This window comes from Peromyscus leucopus, chromosome 14 (genome assembly GCF_004664715.2).
Source record: "Peromyscus leucopus breed LL Stock chromosome 14, UCI_PerLeu_2.1, whole genome shotgun sequence".
Taxonomy (NCBI): domain Eukaryota; kingdom Metazoa; phylum Chordata; class Mammalia; order Rodentia; family Cricetidae; genus Peromyscus; species Peromyscus leucopus.
Genome location: NC_051075.1, coordinates 21,322,251 through 21,341,377, shown reverse-complemented (window position 1 = coordinate 21,341,377; position 19,127 = coordinate 21,322,251). Strand labels below are relative to the sequence as shown.

Below are 19,127 nucleotides of genomic sequence, written 5' to 3'. Positions count from 1 at the left end.
GGGATGGAAAGCTCCCCAGCTGTGTTCCTGGCAACTCTTGGAAGGGGGTCCAGCTTGGGGAGTTAAATCACTGGAATAACTTGCTATCCTGCTCTAGCCTCTTCAGTCTCTGTCTGTCTGTCTGTCTGTCCTCTCCCCCTCTTTCTCTGCGTCCTGTCCAACACAAAGTGAACGACTTTCTCCTCACACGCTCCGCCACCACATGGAGCCAACAACTGTGGCCTGACCCCTCGGAGACTGTGAAACAAATTCAATCTCTCCCTCTTTCAGGCATTCTGGTCGTAGCAATGAGAACAGCCACAGATCACAAGAGCACAGTGATGCTCATCTGACACAAGAATCAGCAAAGATTTCTGAAGCTGAGAAGATGCTAGAAAAGAGGTGGAGGTAAGCAAGAGTGTGCTGTGAAAACGTAGCTGGTGAACACGAGAAGAGGACTAGATGAGGGAGGACGGAAGTCTCCAGCCGACGGCAGCTCACACTCCGACTCGGTTAAGTCATGTGCTGGAATAAGGCTGAGGACGGCTACTTTCCCCACACACGAACGCTGTTGACCATCCCCACTCTCTGAGGAAACGGAAGTTGCAGAAGATTCTCTTCAGCTCTTACTGCTGCCACTTGAATAAAATTTAAATTTAAAATTTCACCTACAGTTCCCGTCTCTTTCTGAGTTTCCATGGCTTTAGGTGTAAAACAGACCTTTAAGGAACATTATCACTCAATGGTACCATGGAATAAGCACATGGGCTCTGCCAGTACCGGCTGCATCCATGCGCTTGTAATCCTGCACTCATGCGGACATAGGGAGTGGTCTCTTCCGGGACAGGAAGCAGAGCAGCACTGTGAGAGCAGAGGTAACCTGTCTGTACCGTCCCATCTACTCCACAGAAGATGTCACTGGAGCAGATGGGACGGTTCATTTGCACCTTAAATGAAGACTACCATGACGGCGCACGATGACATCGACAGACATAAAGGTGATAGATTATCACGGTTCTGAAGGGAGGGGCAGAGAAGATGAGGGCTGTACACACACACACACACACACACACACACACACACACACACACACACACACACACACACGGAGTGAAGACAGCCAGTTACGGAGTCACGTGCAGCACAGCTTTTCAGAGCAGCTCATACACACCCTTTTACTGATGCAAAGTACTACAAAAAATAGATCACACCATGTTTTGGTAATTCAGCACCACCTCCAGAAAGCGAGGTGAAAACACAGCTTAGTATCATAGGGTTTATTTGTTTATTGACTGTGACTACATAGTGTCCCCTTTGCTTGGGCAGTTTAAGTGCCATTTATGTTGAATGTTATATATGCCCTGACTTTAGGGCTTTCAACTTAAACATAAAAAACATTACTCAATAAAAGAGAACATGAAAAACACTTAAATAAAGTGAAAATCTAGGTTGCTGTATTTTAATTTAGAGAGACTAGGAAAAGCATTCTGAATCTGGAAGGTCTTGGCCCCATGGCATAGAGGCGTAGCATGAATGCACCTGCAGTCTCTGTGATTCACTTCTCATGATCAAACTGTCCCCTGTGGACTACAGAAACACCCACACACATTCTCTGCAGACTGCATAAATGTCACAGACATAAAATAGACAGATAGAACCAAACAGCATTTAATGTGCGCTTACATGCCGCTAACTGGTCTAGACCCAAGGGAGAGCATACGGTGGGCGAGCAGAGCTGTAATTGAAGAAATGGATTGAACAACAACAACAAAAAAGGTACAGAGTGTCGAGAGGACAGATTGGAGAGGATTCATCGACTCCAGCATCTGAGAGTCTCTTTGAGGAAAGACCTGACCTAAAAGTTACAGAAAAGCCAGGCAAATATTAAGGAAAGAAAAACATTTAATTGTGAGTAGGAAATACATGTCTCCCTTTGGAAACTGCAAGGCTACGTGAGTCCTGGGTGGTTGGGGTGCGGCCTGAAGCTGAAGGGGAGAGCTTGCAGTGGGTATTCGGATGTCTGCAGTCTAAGAGTGCAGAGAGAAGGCACGGGAAGGGGGTGGATAGGAAAGGCCTCCAGGCCTATACCATAGTCATTTTATTCAGAGGTTTAAAAACATGATACGATGAGAAAAGAAAATGAGTTTGTCTTTGTGTGTTTATTTTTCTTAGACAGACACAAATTCAGGGCCATGTGCTGTTCCAAAATCAGTCATGTGGGAGATGATCATCCATCTAAAATATACTGAGTTCTCCTCCTGGGCACAAAGTAAGGATTTTCCCCTTTCTAGTGAGGTGAGGACATGCAGTGTATCTAGACCAGAGTAATGTGGGCAGAAGTACCTGTGTCACTTACAGTCAAGATCTAGGGGCTAACTCCCGTCTGTCCTCTGTGTCCTAGTGTCCAGCCAGTGGCTGCTGTGTCGATATCGATTCGATAATTGAGTATGATACAGAGAAAAGGGACATGTAGAACAAGAGAAGCCAGCTACCATTGACCGAAACCACCAGATAATTAATGACACTCATCACCCCACCTGATACAAAGATAGGAAGAAAATAATTTTCTTTCTAGAGTTTCTACTTTATGATTTCCATGTAATGCCAATTTCATTATGAAATTAACATAATAATACTATAAAATACATGTGCTATAACACATGAACACACATAAGTGAAGCATAAATATGCATTGGGATATATGAAGCGCCATTTAGTGACAAAAGTGAAATTAAAAAACAAACAAACAAACCATCATGTGAGGGTTGAAACACTGTGCTCTCATACTAATGTGACATCATCCAACTTGAGTGTAAACGCCCTAAGACTGCTTCCTCGTTTGTCTGAATAAACTAACTGCGCTTGACTAGAATTTCTGTCTCAAGAACTTCATCCATATACCACTTTGCTTCAGTATTAACAACAGCAGCAAAGTTGGCAGCAATGGAACAGCATGGAGCCTAGAATAGACCTCTGTCTGAATGTCATTGCTTTATAATGGGAACCAGACCGTGCTTGCAGGGCAGCTGGGTGGCCATGTGGAAACCAGCGCATCTTAGCCCACCGTTTGACCACACAGACACTAACTTCATGCAAACAAGATGCTAAATGTGAAAGGCAATACAACACTCGGGAGAAAACAGGGGTAAACCTGTAACCTCGGAGGCAGACACAAAGAAACTAGAGATAAGCTCAAGCATTTATAATGAAACAGGACTTCAATGATATTAAGAAACAGATATCATTTACAGGAAAGGGAGAGTACAGAGCAGGGCATGAATCTATAACACAAGCTTTGCAATGGACTCTGTACTGGAATATACAAGAAACAAATCAATAAAGAAAAATCAGACAACACAATGAGAAACAGGTAAGAGCTTTCCAATTACCTTATCCAAGAGGACATCCAAAGCACATCTGAGTTAGAAAAAAAATGAGCACCGGTATGATCAAAACCAAACCAAAGAGAAGACACCCAAGGCCGTGAGGGTGTGGAACAGCTTGGACTCTGGCTGTTCGACATTCTGTAAACCTGGTGGGCCATGTCTACCTACTGAGTGAGACTATGGCACACTCCAGGTAGCGAACCAACACAGATGTAAACACAATCACAGTAGAACACTTACAAAACTACCCAAATGTTCATTAAGAGTAAAATAGGCACATTCTTGTATGCCCCACAGGTCAGCGAATCGGGAACCACAGCCACCATCAATCACCTATATGAATTTTGCAATCATGACCCAGGCAAACTGTACCAGATTCATAAAGACAAGCACTGCATCACCCCAGTCACAGAAAGCTCACGGACAGGCCAGACGGCAGCTTTATGAGCTGCGTTCCACGTGGGGAGGGAGTGGAAGGCAGGAGGCCCTGGGTTACTCGTGATGTTCTACTTTGAAGTGTTACATCCTGTGACCAATATCTTCCCTGTCCTTCTCCTGACCCTGAGAGCCACCATTTTATTCTCTTCCCCGGGGAGTTCAGCACTTTTAAATTTTATATAAAACTGAAATCATGAAGCATTTGTCTTTTTGCGCCTGGGTGATTTTACTTGAAATGATGTCCTCCAGATTTATCTATGTTGTTGCAACAACAGGACTTTTAAGGCTGAACAGTATTCCACTATGTACACAAATAATGCTCTTTATTTGCTCGTCTGTTGATGGTCATTTACACTGGCCCCTTATACTGGCTTCTGTGAATGATACCGAAAAGAACTTCAGAGTGTAGGCGTGTCTTTGGCATGCTGACTTTGGTTCCACAGGATGTATGTGCAGTAGTAGGGTTGCTGGATCATACGGCTTTTCTCTTAATAGAACAAATCATTCTAAAGGGCTGGAGAGATGGCTCAGCACTTCAGATGCAGTACTGCTCCTACAGAGGACTGGAGTTTGGTTCCCAACACCCCTGTCAATTGCCTGTAACTCCAGCTCCAGCGCACCCTATGCCCTCTTTTGGCCTCCATGGGCATCTGTACTCTTGTATGTGCATACCACCCCCAACACATACACACATGATTAAAAACAAAATCTTTAAAGATTTCAGCAGCTCTATATCCTCCCACAATGCTGTAGTAATTTACATTCCCACAAGCCACATGCAGGAGGATCCTCTCTCTACTTCCCTCAAGCTCATCCTTTATCTCTTGTACAGCATCCCGTCCTTTATCTCTAGGACCAGGATGCTCCAATGGTTTTCCTTTGCATTTCCGACAATGAGTGGTGTTGAACATTTTTCATATACCTGATGGTCATTTGTATGTCTTTTTTTAAAACTCTTTTCCTTGCAGTTGGGTTTCGAGTTCTTTGCATAGTTTGGATAATAGCCCCTTATGCTGGTTGGTTTTTATCAACTTGACACAAAACCAGATCATCTGGGAAGAGGGAGTGTTAACAGAAGAAATGCCTCCCTAAGTTAGCCTACAGGCAAGTCTGTGGGGCAATTTTTTGCATTAAGGATTGATGTGGGAGGTGTCCAGGTCACCAAGGGTGGTGCCAACCCTGGGCAGGTGGTCCTGGGCTATATAAAAAAGCAAACTGAGTAACCTGGTAGGAATCATCCCTCTCCATGGTTTCTGCTTCTGTTACTGCCTCTAGGTTCTTGCTTTGAAGTCTTTCCCTGAAATCTTTCAATGTTGGACTATGATGTGGAAGTGTAAGATGAAATAAACACTTTTCTCCCCAAGTTGCTTTTGGTCATGTTTTACTACAGCATTAGAAACCCTAACTAAGACTCCCTTATCAATACACAGTTTGAAAACTCACCCATTTCACAGATTTCTCTCTATTCTGTCGATTGCTTTCTTACTTGTACTGATGCGATGTCATCTGTACATTTCTGCATCTGTCAACTCCAGAAAGTCCCTGCCCAGAGTAAGGTCACAGGAGAGCTTTTCTCGGGTTTTCTTCTAATAGCCTTACAGTCTCATGTCTTATAATTATGCTTTTAGATCATCTGAAGTTGGCTTTTGTGTAAGTGTGAGGCAGGGTCTAATTTAATTCTTTTCATGTGATCCCCAGTTGTCTCCACACCATCTATCAATGACTGTCCTTTCTCCATTGCATACTCTTGACATTTTGGTTTAAAATCACTGATCAAATGTGTATATTTATTTCAGAGCATTTAGGTGCTCGGTTTCTTGAATACAAATAATAAGTGTGCTCATCTTATAAAAATTACTCGAGGTATTCACTCACAATAGTGCCGTTTATGTAGGCATGTTTAGCTCAATAAAAGTTGTTTTCAAAGAAGGAGGTGCTCACGGGCTAAAGAGATGCTCAGTCGTTAAGAATGGGAACACAGGACTTGAGTCTGGTTCCTGCACCCACATCAGGTGGCTTTCAACCACCTATAATTCCAGCTCCTGGGATCAGGTGCCCTCCTATGGCCTCTGTGGGCACCTACACTCAGGTGCATGTGGTCCCTATTGCTCCCTGCCATGCACATAATTAAAAACTCTTTACCATGAAAAGAATGGTAATAAAGCATTAAGAACAAATAACCGAGATGATGATACATTAGACGTTTGTGAACTACCACAAACCAACCATCTGCTCCAAATGGAAATTTTCCATAAAAGCAAAGAAGGTAGGGTAAGATTATGATGAGCTCCCGGGAGGACCAGTCTCCTGCTCTTACATAACACTGCAGTGTATACCTGAGACATCTAACCCCAGAGAAGCTCCAAAGTGACGGGGGTATGCAACCCATCAATCAAGCAGCCATCAGCCACATGTGGCTACTAAACACTGGTGATTGAGCTGGTCTAGATTGAGATGTGTTTAAGTAAAATTCAGGCTGTCAATGATTTAGAGGATTAAGAACATGGAAAACATTTGTGTAACTTAGGTTCACAAGTAGTTATTATTATTATTATTATTATTATTATTATTATTATTATTATTATTGGTTTTTAGAGACAGGGTTTCTCTGTGTAGCTTGTGCCTTTCCTGGGATTCACTCTGTAGACCAGGCTGGCCTCGAACTCACAGAGATCCACCTGGCTCTGCCTTCCCAGTGCTGGGATTAAAGGCAGTGCACCACCACCATCTGGCCATGAGTTCTTTATTTTTAAGGATTTGAATCAAAGCTTACCATGAGCATGCACACACACACACAGGTACACAGACAGAAGTGGATGGCTGTATAGTCTTGTGAAGTAAGCACACGTCTGTTACCAAGGTTGTGTTAAGGAAAAACCAGCGGCGGGACTCTAGATGTCTCTTTGTATACCTCTGAGAATAGTTCTCAAAGAAACACACAAACCTGATTTCAATACAGCAAATTAATTTGATCTGATCTTGAACTTTCTAGGAGTGAGTTATACAATGAAGCTCTTTTCTTTCCACGTGATTCATCTCTTTGTAATTTATTTGTAACTCATTTCCATGGAGCCCCAACATTCTATAATCCACTCTTCTATTACTGTACATATGGGCTATTTCTAAGCCTTGGATATTATAAATTAGCATCTATGAATGATTTTACATTTCCCTTTTGAAGTCTGAGTACTATATTATACCCACATATCATTCCCACGGTGGTTTGAATTTGCATGGCCATAACTGTGATGAAGCTGAGCACATTGTAAGTGTCTTTCGGTCATATGTATGTCAGCGGCCACAATGTCCTATTCAGGCATTCTGCCTGTTTTTGCAAACTCCTATTTTTTCTTACTGAATAGTAACAATTCCCGGGGAAGGGTGGCAAGGTGGCTCAGTGGGTAAAGGCAAGCCTGACAACCTGAGTGTGAGTCTCAGAACACAAAGACGGGCAGAGAGGGCCAGCTCCACAAAGTGGTTCTCCGATGTTCACACAGGCGGCATGGAACACGAATTCCCCAGCCACGTTATATACTTGTAATTTAAATTTAACTTTACCTGTTTTGTCTTATTTTTACATTAAAAAATATAGCTACCTCAAATTTTCAATTTATACTTAAAGCTTACTTTCTATTTCCATTGGACATTGCTTCCCTAGATAACGTCTGACCATGAGTGTTCTTTGGAAGTCATTCTATCTAATGTCAAATGTACAAAGATGCACAAAAATATGTTATCGGGTTCTGGGTTTTATTTTTTTTTTTTTTTTTTTTTTTTTTTTTTTTTTTTTTTTTTTTTTTTTTTTTTTTTTTTTTTTTTCTGGGTTTTATTATAAGTATTTTAATTAATTGTTTAGATTTACTATTAATGATTGTTGTCATTGTGTGTGTGCATGTGTGCTATGGTCACACATGGAGGTCAGAGGACAACTCCATGGTAGCAATTCTCTCCTGTCATTTATGTGCATACATATGCATACATGTTATATATATATATATATACATATATATATATATATGAATACTAGATGCACGGTTTGTCATATATATATATGTCATAAATTTTCTCTTTAAATAATTAAAAAGGAGAAATCCATTATTAATAAATGCAGACTGCATGATAAATGACCGTTTAGACCAGGGTTAGTTATGGGGAAGCCTGTAGGGAGAGTGTGAGTAAGGAGCTTAGAAGCCACTGTACTTCCTGACGTGAGAGCGTCCTCCAGCCACTGAGGTCTGGAATGGAAGAATCTAGAACACTCATATTCCAATTTTGTTCAGACTCTTCTTCTAAAGAGGAAATAACTGATGTCTACATGATCCACACTAAAACAAAACAGCCTGCTCCCACCTTGTGAATGCTTTAGACATTGCTAAGCTGTTTATGTTTATTGCAGAGCTGCTGTGTGTGTGTGTCCTTTGACAGCAGACACATTAAAACAGCAGCTCTGTGCTAGCTTCATTTACATAACGCCACGGAGCTGCAGCTGTAAGGACGCTCAATCATGTTTAATGCCTCATCAAAGCATAAGCTCCCTTTTTCCTTTTTTACCTCAGCTAGTTTTCCTGGAAGAAAGCAAATATTACATGGCTGACTACCATCAGCCACCATCCCCATTTTACATGTTATTCCTGCATAATTCCTATCCATCACTGGCTCGGAATGCTACTTCTTAAAATTAACATTTTAAAATTGACTCTGTTGAAATATCAACATTGCTCTGAATATTGGAGTTTTGTGTCTAAATGGACTGAATTAAGCAGGCTCAAAATTTTAAGTCCTTCTCTCCATTTAACCTCTGATTTAGGTAAGCAACAAGTAAGGTTGTCAGGTCACTATATAATCCAGTTTCTCAAGGTTACCATCAGGTTAAATGCTGGCTGGAACCTGTCACAGCATTAAAAGCTGTGTTTTAAGAAACAGCGTGTGTGGGTGGGAGAGGCAGCTTGCTGGGAAGTAGAGAAGTGAACAGTGGTAACGGAAAGAGACTAGATTTGGAAGTGCTTTTCCGTTCTCCATTGGCCCTGCGCCTGCGTTGGGTCGATCTGAAGCATGTGTACAGATACTATAATTTTTTTTATTTTTCTGAATAATTTTAAAAATGAGATGGGTGATCTTGCTTTTTTCCTTTACAAGAAGTCTGATATGGAAAGAATGGATGGAGATGCACCTCTCATCCATTTACACACCTCTCAGGGACCAGAGAAGTAGCCACAGTCCGCGAGGGACAACTTTTTCGAGACCGTGCATTCTTAAGTCTCTACAAGGATTTATACTGGTTTCTGAAGTCTGCCACTGAAACAGTAACAGTCAGCCACTAATCATAATACTACACACTACATTATGCCAAGCACTGGATACACGATCTTACTTGATTACCGTTATGACCACTGGGGTGGGGATTACTGCCCCTGTTTCATGGATGAGAAACCTGATGCTGAATTATCTGCTCTAGGTCACATAATAAATTACAAAGCTAAACTTCAGTCCAGGCCACGGATTTGTATGTGGGAACAGGACGACAAGTAAATGGACTAGGGGACTTTACTCACGGGGGCAAGTGGCCTTGGATAATGATAAGTCAATACAGTTTAGTAGAGCAATTTAACATAATAATTAAAGGCACTGCTACAGACGGGCCGATTCTCGTCCTCCTTTGCACTCAGGACCTCTGTCAAGCCTCAGGCTTCTCAACGATCGTAGTGATGTCATTCTGTCTCTTGGCTATTGTCCCAAACCTAAGGGTCCATGGCTGCAGCCCACGCTGTTCCCGTTTCCTCTACTGTCTCTTCCTTACTTGAACAAGTGAAGCTCAGGGAGAAGCAGATACTAGACTCCTAGAATGTCTCTGATATCCTAGATATTCCAGGATACTCACAGCACCAACCTCAATTCCAGGTTGGCTGCACATCACAGGGGAGACTGTGAGCCCAGGAAAGAACAGACTGCTTGGGGGTGACTAGTGGAACTCAGTGCCCCACTAAACAGATGGACAAATCCGTGTATGTTTCCCTGTAAGATGGGGGAGACGATATTCTCTTCCTCTAGGGGTGTTGGGAGGGTAAGATGAGCCTAATTCATTAACTAACATAGAAAGGTCCTCTAGCTTAGAGCACATGAAAACTTCTAAGAGACCTTGTGGAAAGACAAAGCTGAGCCTGTATCTATTCTCTAAGATGAAATTATGGCTAAGATGCAGTATGTTTTATTTTATTATTACTGGGATATTTTTATAAAGGGTAAAAGTCATTTTTCTTAAAAGTGGTAAAATTCCTTACCGTCAAAAGGAAGTTATACAATATTTGCAAAGTAGTCAACATGTATTGCTCAAGAGAATTTAAACAGTGTGATGCAAGGTCCTCTTTGAGGCAATAACTTCTCTTTTTATATACATATAAATTTATTTATTTTACATCCCAGCCCCAGTTTCCCTTCGCTCCTTTCTTCCCAGTCCCTTCCCCCTCCCCACTCTGTTCCATCCCCCAATTTATTCCTCCATTTCTGTTCAGGAAAGAGCAGGTCTCCCATGGATATCAACAAATCCTGGCATATTAAGTTGCAGTAAGACTAAGCACCTCCCCATGTATTAAGGCTAGGCCAGGCGACCCAGTTGAGGAGTAGGGTCCCAAAGGCATGTAAAATAGTTGTAGACGGCCCCTGTTCCCACTGTTAGGAGTCCCACAAGAACATCAAGCTACACAACTGTAACATATATGCAGAGGGTCTAGGTCAGTCCCATGCAGGTTCCCTGGCTGTCAGTTCAGTCTCTGTGAGCCCCTCTGAGCCCAGGTTAGTTTATTCTGTGGGTTTTCTTGTGGTGTCCTTGACCCCTCTGGCTCCTACAATCGCTTCTCCCCATCTCCTGCAGGGTTCCCCAAATTCCGCCTAACATTTGGCTGTGGATCTGCATCTGTTTCCATCAGTTGCTGGATGAAGCCTCTCCCATGACAATTGGGCGAGGCACCAATCTGGTCACAGGAGATGGCAGTTCAGGTTATGTATCTGCTATTACTAAGACTCTTAGCTGGGGTCATCCTTGTGGATTCCTGGGAGATTTCCTTGTGCCACATTTTTACCTGGCTCCCAAATGCACCCCTTTCTAGTAGTCTCTTTCAGTAGTTTTCAGTATTCCCCTCTGTACCCCACAACCTGATCGCTCATGTTTCCATCCCCAACCGCCCCCAGTCTACTCATGAAATCTCTTCTATTTTCCCTTCCCAGGGAGATCTGGGCATTCCCCCATGATCCCTCCTTATTACCAAGACTCTCTGTTCTGTGGATTGTAGCATAGTTATCCTTTATTTTATAGCTAATATCCACTTATGAGTGAGTACATACCATGTTTTATCTTTCTCAGTCTGGGTTACCGCACTTGGGATGAATTTTTCTAGGTCCATCCATTTGCCTTCAAATTTTCTGGTGTCCTTGTTTTTAATAGCTGAGTAATACTCTATTGTATAAATGTACCACATTTTTTTTTTTATCCATTCTTCAGTTGAGGGACATGTAGGTTGTTTCCAGGTTCTGGCTATTATAAATAAAGCTGCTATAAACATAGTTGAACAAGTGTCCTTGTGGTATGATTGAGCATCCTTTGGGTATATGGCCAAGAGTGGAATAGCTGGGTCTTGAGGAAGATTGATTCCCAATTTTTTTGAGAAACCACTGCTCAGTCTACAGAATGGGAAAAGATTTTCACCAACTCCACATCCAACAGAGGGCTGAATTCTAAAACATATAAAGAACTCAAGAAACTAGATATCAACAAACCAAATAATCCAATTATGAATGGATTATTATTTACAGAGCTAAACGTAGACTTCTCAACAGAACAATCTCAAACGGCTGAGAAACTCTTAAGGAGATGTTCAACATCCTTATCTGTCAGGGAAATGCAAATTAAAATGACTCTGAGATTCCATCTTACATGCTGTGGGATGGTCTGTATGTCAAATTGTTCTGATTGGTCAATAAATAAATCAATTGCCAGTGGCCAGCAGGAAGAGTGGACAAGAGAGAGAGAATTCTGGAACGGAGCTGGCAGAGAGCACTGCCACCCCGCCATGACCGCAGCATGTGAAGACACGGTAACAAACGTGAATATAGATTTATGGGGATATTTAAGCTATAAACAGTTAGCAAGAAGCCTGCCACGGCCATACAGTTTGTAAGCAATATAAGTCTCTGTGTTTACTTGGTTTCTGAGCTATGGGACTGGCGGGTGACAAAGATTTGTCCTGACTGTGGCAACAAAAACACACACAATGACAAGCTCACTGCATGCTGGAGAGGTATGGAGTAAGGGGAACACTCCTCCACTGCTGGTGGGAGTGCAAAGCTACTTTGGAGCAATACTTCTTTAAGCACATCTTTATTTTTCTGTTTTTTATTGCTATAACAAAGTATCTGATAATAAATAAAGAGACTTTGTGCTCACAGTTTCAGAAATTATAGGACATGGTTATGAATATCTCATGGCATATGGAAGGAGCTTATAGAAAGGGGAAATCATATCTGAGAGCAGAAAGCCAGAGGGTGATTTGGGTTATACTTACTCTTATAATTAACTGGCCCCACAGTCTCTTCTGAGAACATGGCCCTAGTGACCTAACAAAGGCACCGCCTCTTAGAGGTCCTACCACCACCCTGAAAACCAAGCCAACTGGTACAGGGCCCTCAGAAGGACAAACCACACCCAAACTACAGCAGCACGGGAGGGTGAACAGGTGGGACTGAGGCCACTTCACACACAGAGAGTAAAAGTACTTCGTTGTCACGCTGAGCAGAAGATCAGCTCCTGGTAGATGAATTCGTGGAAAGTTAACTCCCCAAGTTCCTTTGACTTCTGCTTGTTTGGTTTGAACCCCTAGGCAGTCAACTCTAAGCCTGCCAATCCTCCTCCAATATGTGAGGCCCTCCTTTTCACTGCCACTATTTGGGATCAGGCTCTGACTGTCCATCACCCTGCCAGTGTGTTTCACATGGCGATCCCCTAGAAAGGCACATGGAGGTGTGTTTATAACTGTCAATGTCGGGAAATGAGGGTTTCTCTTAAGAACTTAGGCCGATGCTCTGTAATACCTTTGGCTATATCTTTTTCTGTACTGATTCATGACCAATGGTGCATCACATGATGCCTCTGACCTCATGACCTTTCTGCTCTGTGCGCTCTTGGAGCCCGTCCTTCCTAGAAATCTCTAGCAGATGAAAACATGCTAAAGCTCTGTCCTAGGTGCATCTACTTCTTGGCCAGCTTTTAATGGGCTCCCTTCATAAGAAAAGTCCAGATCTCAGTTGCAGACCAACTGAGAGATCCTCAACACTGCTGGACTTGCCTGAGTCTTCAGATTCAGTATCCCTAGACCTAATAAGAAAGATCCTCCCAGATCATTCATCTAGTACCTATTTAGTAAGCAGCTGCAGGTATAGACATAGACTTAGTATCCCTAGACCTAATAAGAAAGATCCTCCCAGATCATTCATCTAGTACATATTTAGTAAGCAGCTGCAGGTTTAGACACAGACCAAGGCTGGTGGTCCCTCCATCGACGGAGCTTACAGTGTGGGGCTGCAAAGGTGAAAGGTGAAAGAAGAACACGTGAAGCCATGGACAGGAGGAGCTCTCCTAGTTAACAGTGCTACGTCAAGTCCAAGTCCATTTGTTTAGTCTGGGTACCTAAGGATGAAAAGAGATTTCCTAAGTGAAAAGTGAGGGTAAAATGTGCTCAGGTGGGAAGCGGCATGCTGAAGACTCTGAGGACACGTGGGATGCAGGAACACTGCAGGAGTGGAACACCAAGGTGACTGTGACAGAGGACAGGGCAGAGTCACCTATGCACAGGGGAGGACGAACAGTGGGCAGGGGATGGCATCTACCCTGGGTCGCAGTGACAGTATGTCTGTGTACCAGGTAGCTGAGCTGGGCAGGATGGTTAAGACAGGTTCCCTTGCCACCCAGAAACCTGGACTGTTCTGTGAAGACAGACAGGTAAACCTGTAATGGGGTGAGAGGCAAACTGGACGTGTGTATAAGGAGTTGACAGCAAGCATCATTAACTTCACGTGGCCTATTAAAAGGAGAAGAAAAAATAAATAAATAAAAAAAAAAAACCTAGGGCAAGTAACTCCTGAGCTGAAATCATAGGTTCCCCAGGATGGAAATGACTTCATCAGGCAACAGGCCACCATGTCCGGAATTACAGAACTATGAGAAGAAGCAAATTGAAGAAAGGCTATCCCAACACCAACCCCACTGGCCCAGCCGAGAAATGTTCTTAGTCTCAGAATGTAGGCCCCACCCCCACATCAGAGCTAATCAGCAGGTCAAAAGTACTCAGAGAAAGGCACTGCTTTCCTTTCTGAGGTCATCACAGACACTCAGTCCGTGCAGGCCAGCAAAAGTCAACCTGACATGGGCTAGAGTCACCAGGGAAGAGGAAACCTCAGCTGAGTAATTACGAATTACCAACTGATACAGGAGCATCCAGCCCACTGTGGACTTGGGCAGGCAGGCCTGGACTGTGTAAGAAAGGCAGCTGAGCAAGCCAGGGAAAGTAAGCCAGGAAGCATCATTTCTCCATGGTTTCTGCTTTGGCTTCCTTCAGTGCTGGAGAGTGACGCTTGAGATGAAACAAACCATTTCCTCCACGTTGCCCTTGGTCATGGCATTTATCACAGCAACAGAAAGCAAACTGGAACACAATGCTGAAGCAGAAAGAACATCAAGTATCAGCAAAAACGTACTCATGGAACATGTCCGTTAACAACCGTTTGCTGAATTAAAGTTCTATGAGCCCTTACATAACTAAGAAATAAGAGAGTAAACACACATGGTGGTACTTTTCAGGAGCTGTGTTAGTTCCCAAAGAAAGGACCAAGGAAGAAAATGCCTGTGAGGCCAAACATTCAGGCGTTAAAACAGTAGCAAGGAACGTGAGGTGCTCTTGGAAAAGGATGTAAACAACGTGGGTCAGAATGAAACCATAGACAAATCACTCATTATTAAAAATGGATAAGGCTAAACATTCTTATGTGTCTGAAAAAGAGTCTACCTACAAATCCTGCCATAATCAAAGATTTGTCACAGTTTTTTTATCATTTCAGGCAGAGGGCAGAATTTAATCCTTCATCTCTTTCCTCCTTTCCCAAGCTAAGCATGGAGTTAAGAAATCATTTAAATGGACTCCAAAACGTTCTTGCAGACATCACTAAACTCTGTCCATACCAATGAATTCCAATGACATCACTGTTTCCATGGTAACTAATGTACTTCAAAGGGGGGAAACAGAACAAGACTGAAAACCAGGGAAAGGAAGACAGTGGAATAAACAGTGTAGCATCACCTCTGCATTTATGTAACGCATTTGAATTCCCAATGCTCGGCCATTTCTTAGAGCCACCAGGCTCTCCAAAGCCGTGACAGTCACTTCTCACCGATAACCAAGACCCACTTTTCTAGGGAGCAGTGCCATGTCTGTCAGGCTGCACACAGTGCTCAGGGCTGGCAAGTTCTCGTCCACTGTGAGCCTTACTACAGCACACACAAGCTGTTCCTCGGGTTTACGAGATGATTAAGACATTCTACCTGTTTTTAAATTGTTTTTGCAGCATAGAGGACAAATGATTAAAATCAGGGCATAAAAAGGGGGCTGTCATCGTGGAGATACAGCAGGCAGAGGTCCAAAATGCCAGAGGGAGGGACGAGCAATTCCATCTTGGAAACAGCCACAGAACGCGCAGCCCCAGTGACATTCACTTCTATGCCATTTAGTCCCAACACACCCATGACCACATCCTGGCCCTGTCAGGACCCAGGACCGCCCTAACGCTACAGTCTTAACGTCACGGGTGTGATCCCAGACAGCTGCTGCCTCTTTTCATTAACCCCGGCTGCAGCCCCATGAGCTTACACAGCCCACTACCCCTCACTTCCTGGTGATATTCCCTTGTTACCATCCTCAACTTTTACCCTTACGTGGCATCTAGCCAGCAATATCCCAGCCTGAGCTCAGTGACCAGCCTCCCCACCCTCCCCCGTTCTGTTCTGTAGGAATTATCTGGCCTACTCTCTGTCTTGGAGACCAGGGGGGGAAATTCCATCACAACATATGAGACTCCTTTCTTCATTATTTATAGGTCAAGAAGTGTCGCAGGCGTCAGAGGAACGTAACAGCTGAACTAAAAGTCTACATGCCAAATGTGGTGGCTATGGTCATCAGACTTGGAATAAACAGAGTCCAGGAAGGGCCCGACCCACAGCCACTAACATCTCAAATGACAGCGATGGCTGAAATGACCTGCTACTATAAAAATGATCATTTCTGAGAGGAAACGAGAGAGAAAATCTGATTCCTGCTCTTTGAAAACCGATCTCCTTCAAGGAATTGCTCATGTTGAGTGTGGTAGGCCTATGTCTCTACCTTCACCCCAGCAGTCACATGCAGGCAGGCAGAGGGCGGGCTAGCACTGGGACCCTGAAGTGATAGTAACAGGCCAATGGTCCTCATACCTACTTTCTGCCAGGGAGGATTACAGATCACTTGCTAACTTGGTGCATCAATTTTGTAGGAGGCTGCTTGTCTCTTTGCCGCTTTATATTTTAATCTCACGTTACTCAGTGACCTGCAGAGCCATTTCTTTATCTAGTTTATCCCGGAGGACAGTACAAAGTCACACTGCTCCAAACACAGGCAACAGAGAAAAGTTTTCTGTCTGCAGTGGCCATGTGGTTATCATCGCCTTACATTTCTTCCCAGCTCAGTTTCAGAGCCTAGAACCCTGGCTCTAAACTGACTAGTCACGTGTTTGGGTCCGCCAGTGAAAACAGCCGCGGTGACCTGGAGAGAAAGCAGCCAGGCGCGTCCCTTACAGGCTCCTTCTCTCTCAGCAGTGGCCGTTTGTCTAGTCAGGGGACACAGCTCCACTCCAGCTGGCATGGGAGTAGACACACAGCGGGGAAGGTCACCTTCTGTCTTCCATGCATACCGGCTTACAACTTTCAAGGCTCCTCTCAGAGAAAAACACTTAAGAAAGCGTCTCTGAACTGTTTCCTGTGTCATGGTCTCATTGAAGAATTTGAGGAAGTTGTGAGTTCTTTCCACACCCGAACAAACAAAACTATCACACAGTTTGTGGTGGAGAGCAGGCAGGTTAGAGAATTATGAGAACTGTGAAGGTAATACATGGGCCTGAGTTTTTATAAGTTGTTATTGAGTATTACTGTGTATGAACACGTGAGCACATGCATGCACTGCATGATGCACATGTGGAGATCAGAGGGGAAATCTGTGAGTCGGTTCTCTTCACCTTTACCGGGTTCTGTTAGATCTAAAGTGTACTTGGGGAGCCACATGGACAGACACATCACAGAGGTCTTGTTCTAATTGACCTCTGGTACTCCTCCAGGGCTTTTGTGGAGGCACCCAAGAAGACAGACCCTTTTCCTTGCAGTAAGGAAGAAGAGTGTGATTAACATAGTTTCTTCCTCACTAGAATCTAGTGAAAGTCTGTGTCTGGTCTCGGTAGTGGCTCTCTCGAGCAAGCAGCTTGTCTTAACCATGTGCAAATGGACAGTGTCTTAATTGGTAGCATGTGTTCTTCCTTTGGCTGCTAGAAAATTCATAGCATATTTAAGTTCCTTAATGGCGTGCAATTTGTTTGCTGACTTTACTTTGGGCTCCATCTGATCTTAATTATTCTTTGTCTATTTTTATTACATTCTTACATTATTTTGTCATGTACAGAATATCCGGAAACACTCCCTAGAAGAACGCGGGCTATGGAGAGTTAAAATGTAGGCGGCTGGAGGAAAAGGAGCTCCCTTTCACCTCCTTTCCCACAGGTGTCCAGTCTATCAAAAAGCATTTCCTGAGACAGCTCACGTGACTCTGGCAGCATTTGGAGAACAGAGCTCTTTAGAAAGCTTGCAATCCTGGAACCCTGCTTCAGAATTCTTCCTGCTCGGCATCATGTTTGGACACTTATGTAGCTTTAAGTATGTTTTATAGTAATGGGAAAGATCAACCAGCAGCCTTATGAAGTTCTACAAAAGGTTCAACTAAAACTCGGATGCTGCTTTGTTAATGGCTTGGATCTTGGGCTAGACAAGCTTCATACTTTTACCAGTGAGGGGGTAAATGCTTACGGGCACGTGGACCTTTCGGAACATCTCTGCACCCTTGCGGGCATCCATCAATGCAATGTCCTGAGGAGTGGAGACGATCACAGCACCTGACCGAAAGGGAAACACAGCAACACCGTCTTTTAATGTTGAGAGAGAGCTTGCTTCCAATATGATTTGATTCACATGTTCACAGAGTCTGCCGTGTTACCTGGCCAATTCACACAAGTTTGACACAAGCCAATAAAATGGTGTCTACTTTTCCCTTTCCTGCCCTTGACTCCTGGCTTCCGAAATCAGCCAGAGCATTGCAACCTCTTCCCATTCAAACACGTGTTAGTGAGACGTGTGCTGGGCCAGTCTTGCTGCCCAGAAGCAGGGGTCTAACGGCACGCCAGAGAGAATGAAGATTGTCACATACAGTACCAAGCATTGTACAGGAGATGGGCTTGAGGCCATGAAGTTCTAACAGAGGGACAAGGAGGAGCGCTCCCAGGAAGAGGGGGTGGTGAGGACGATGTGTAGCACGGAGAAGTGGAAGACACGGAGAAGCAATAGGGAAGGGGTTCAGAAAGAGGTCACTCCTAAGCTGAGTTCAAAAGTTGACGTTCTGAAACATTCGCACTGTGGCAAATGGTTTGGGGGAGGATGTAAAGCCAAGGGCCAGGGCAGAAGGACGGATGAAGACTGGCCAGGCTTAAATGGAGTCTGCACGGAGTGATGGCGAAAGAGGTGTTTTGGGTCCCCACTACTACCCTGCCCAGGCAGATGGCCCTGGGATAGTGTTCAGGGGGAAATGCAGGACTGATCTTCACTAAGTAGAAACAACGAAGGTCTGGTATGATTAACAGAATCTGAGACCTTCTTGAATTCTGTGGTTTCTTCTAGATACTCCCAAAAGGAAGCTATTACAGATCACATGTGACCATCAGCTTATAACTACACAGAAACATGACATTTCTATCAAAGCAAATGAAAACAGAGGCAGGATTAGCAGTAGATAAAGCTTCAATCGGTACCATACAGTACTGTCTGAAGGTCTAGTGGGAGACGCTAGGTAAGGGAAAGTGGCAGGGGGCCTGAGTGACCACAGCATGCGCGTGGGGAGACAGGCGTACCAAGCTAGAACAAGCAAGATCGCACGGCACTTCAACAGGAAGCCATAAACTCTTCTTAAAGTCAACATTTCTTCTCATCAAAATCTT

General features: G+C 43.8%; 1 protein-coding gene across 3 annotated transcripts in view; it reads right to left on the bottom strand.

Moving 5' to 3' along the window:
- Positions 1 to 19,127, bottom strand: part of Nubpl (nucleotide binding protein like) — a 202,465-nt gene that overhangs the window by 12,921 nt on the left and 170,417 nt on the right. For all 3 annotated transcript variants that reach the window (XM_028869690.2, XM_028869685.2, XM_028869687.2), the window contains one exon: positions 17,947 to 18,032. In XM_028869690.2, coding sequence (XP_028725523.1) covers positions 17,947 to 18,032 — 86 coding nt within the window. The remainder of the gene's footprint in view (positions 1 to 17,946; positions 18,033 to 19,127) is intronic.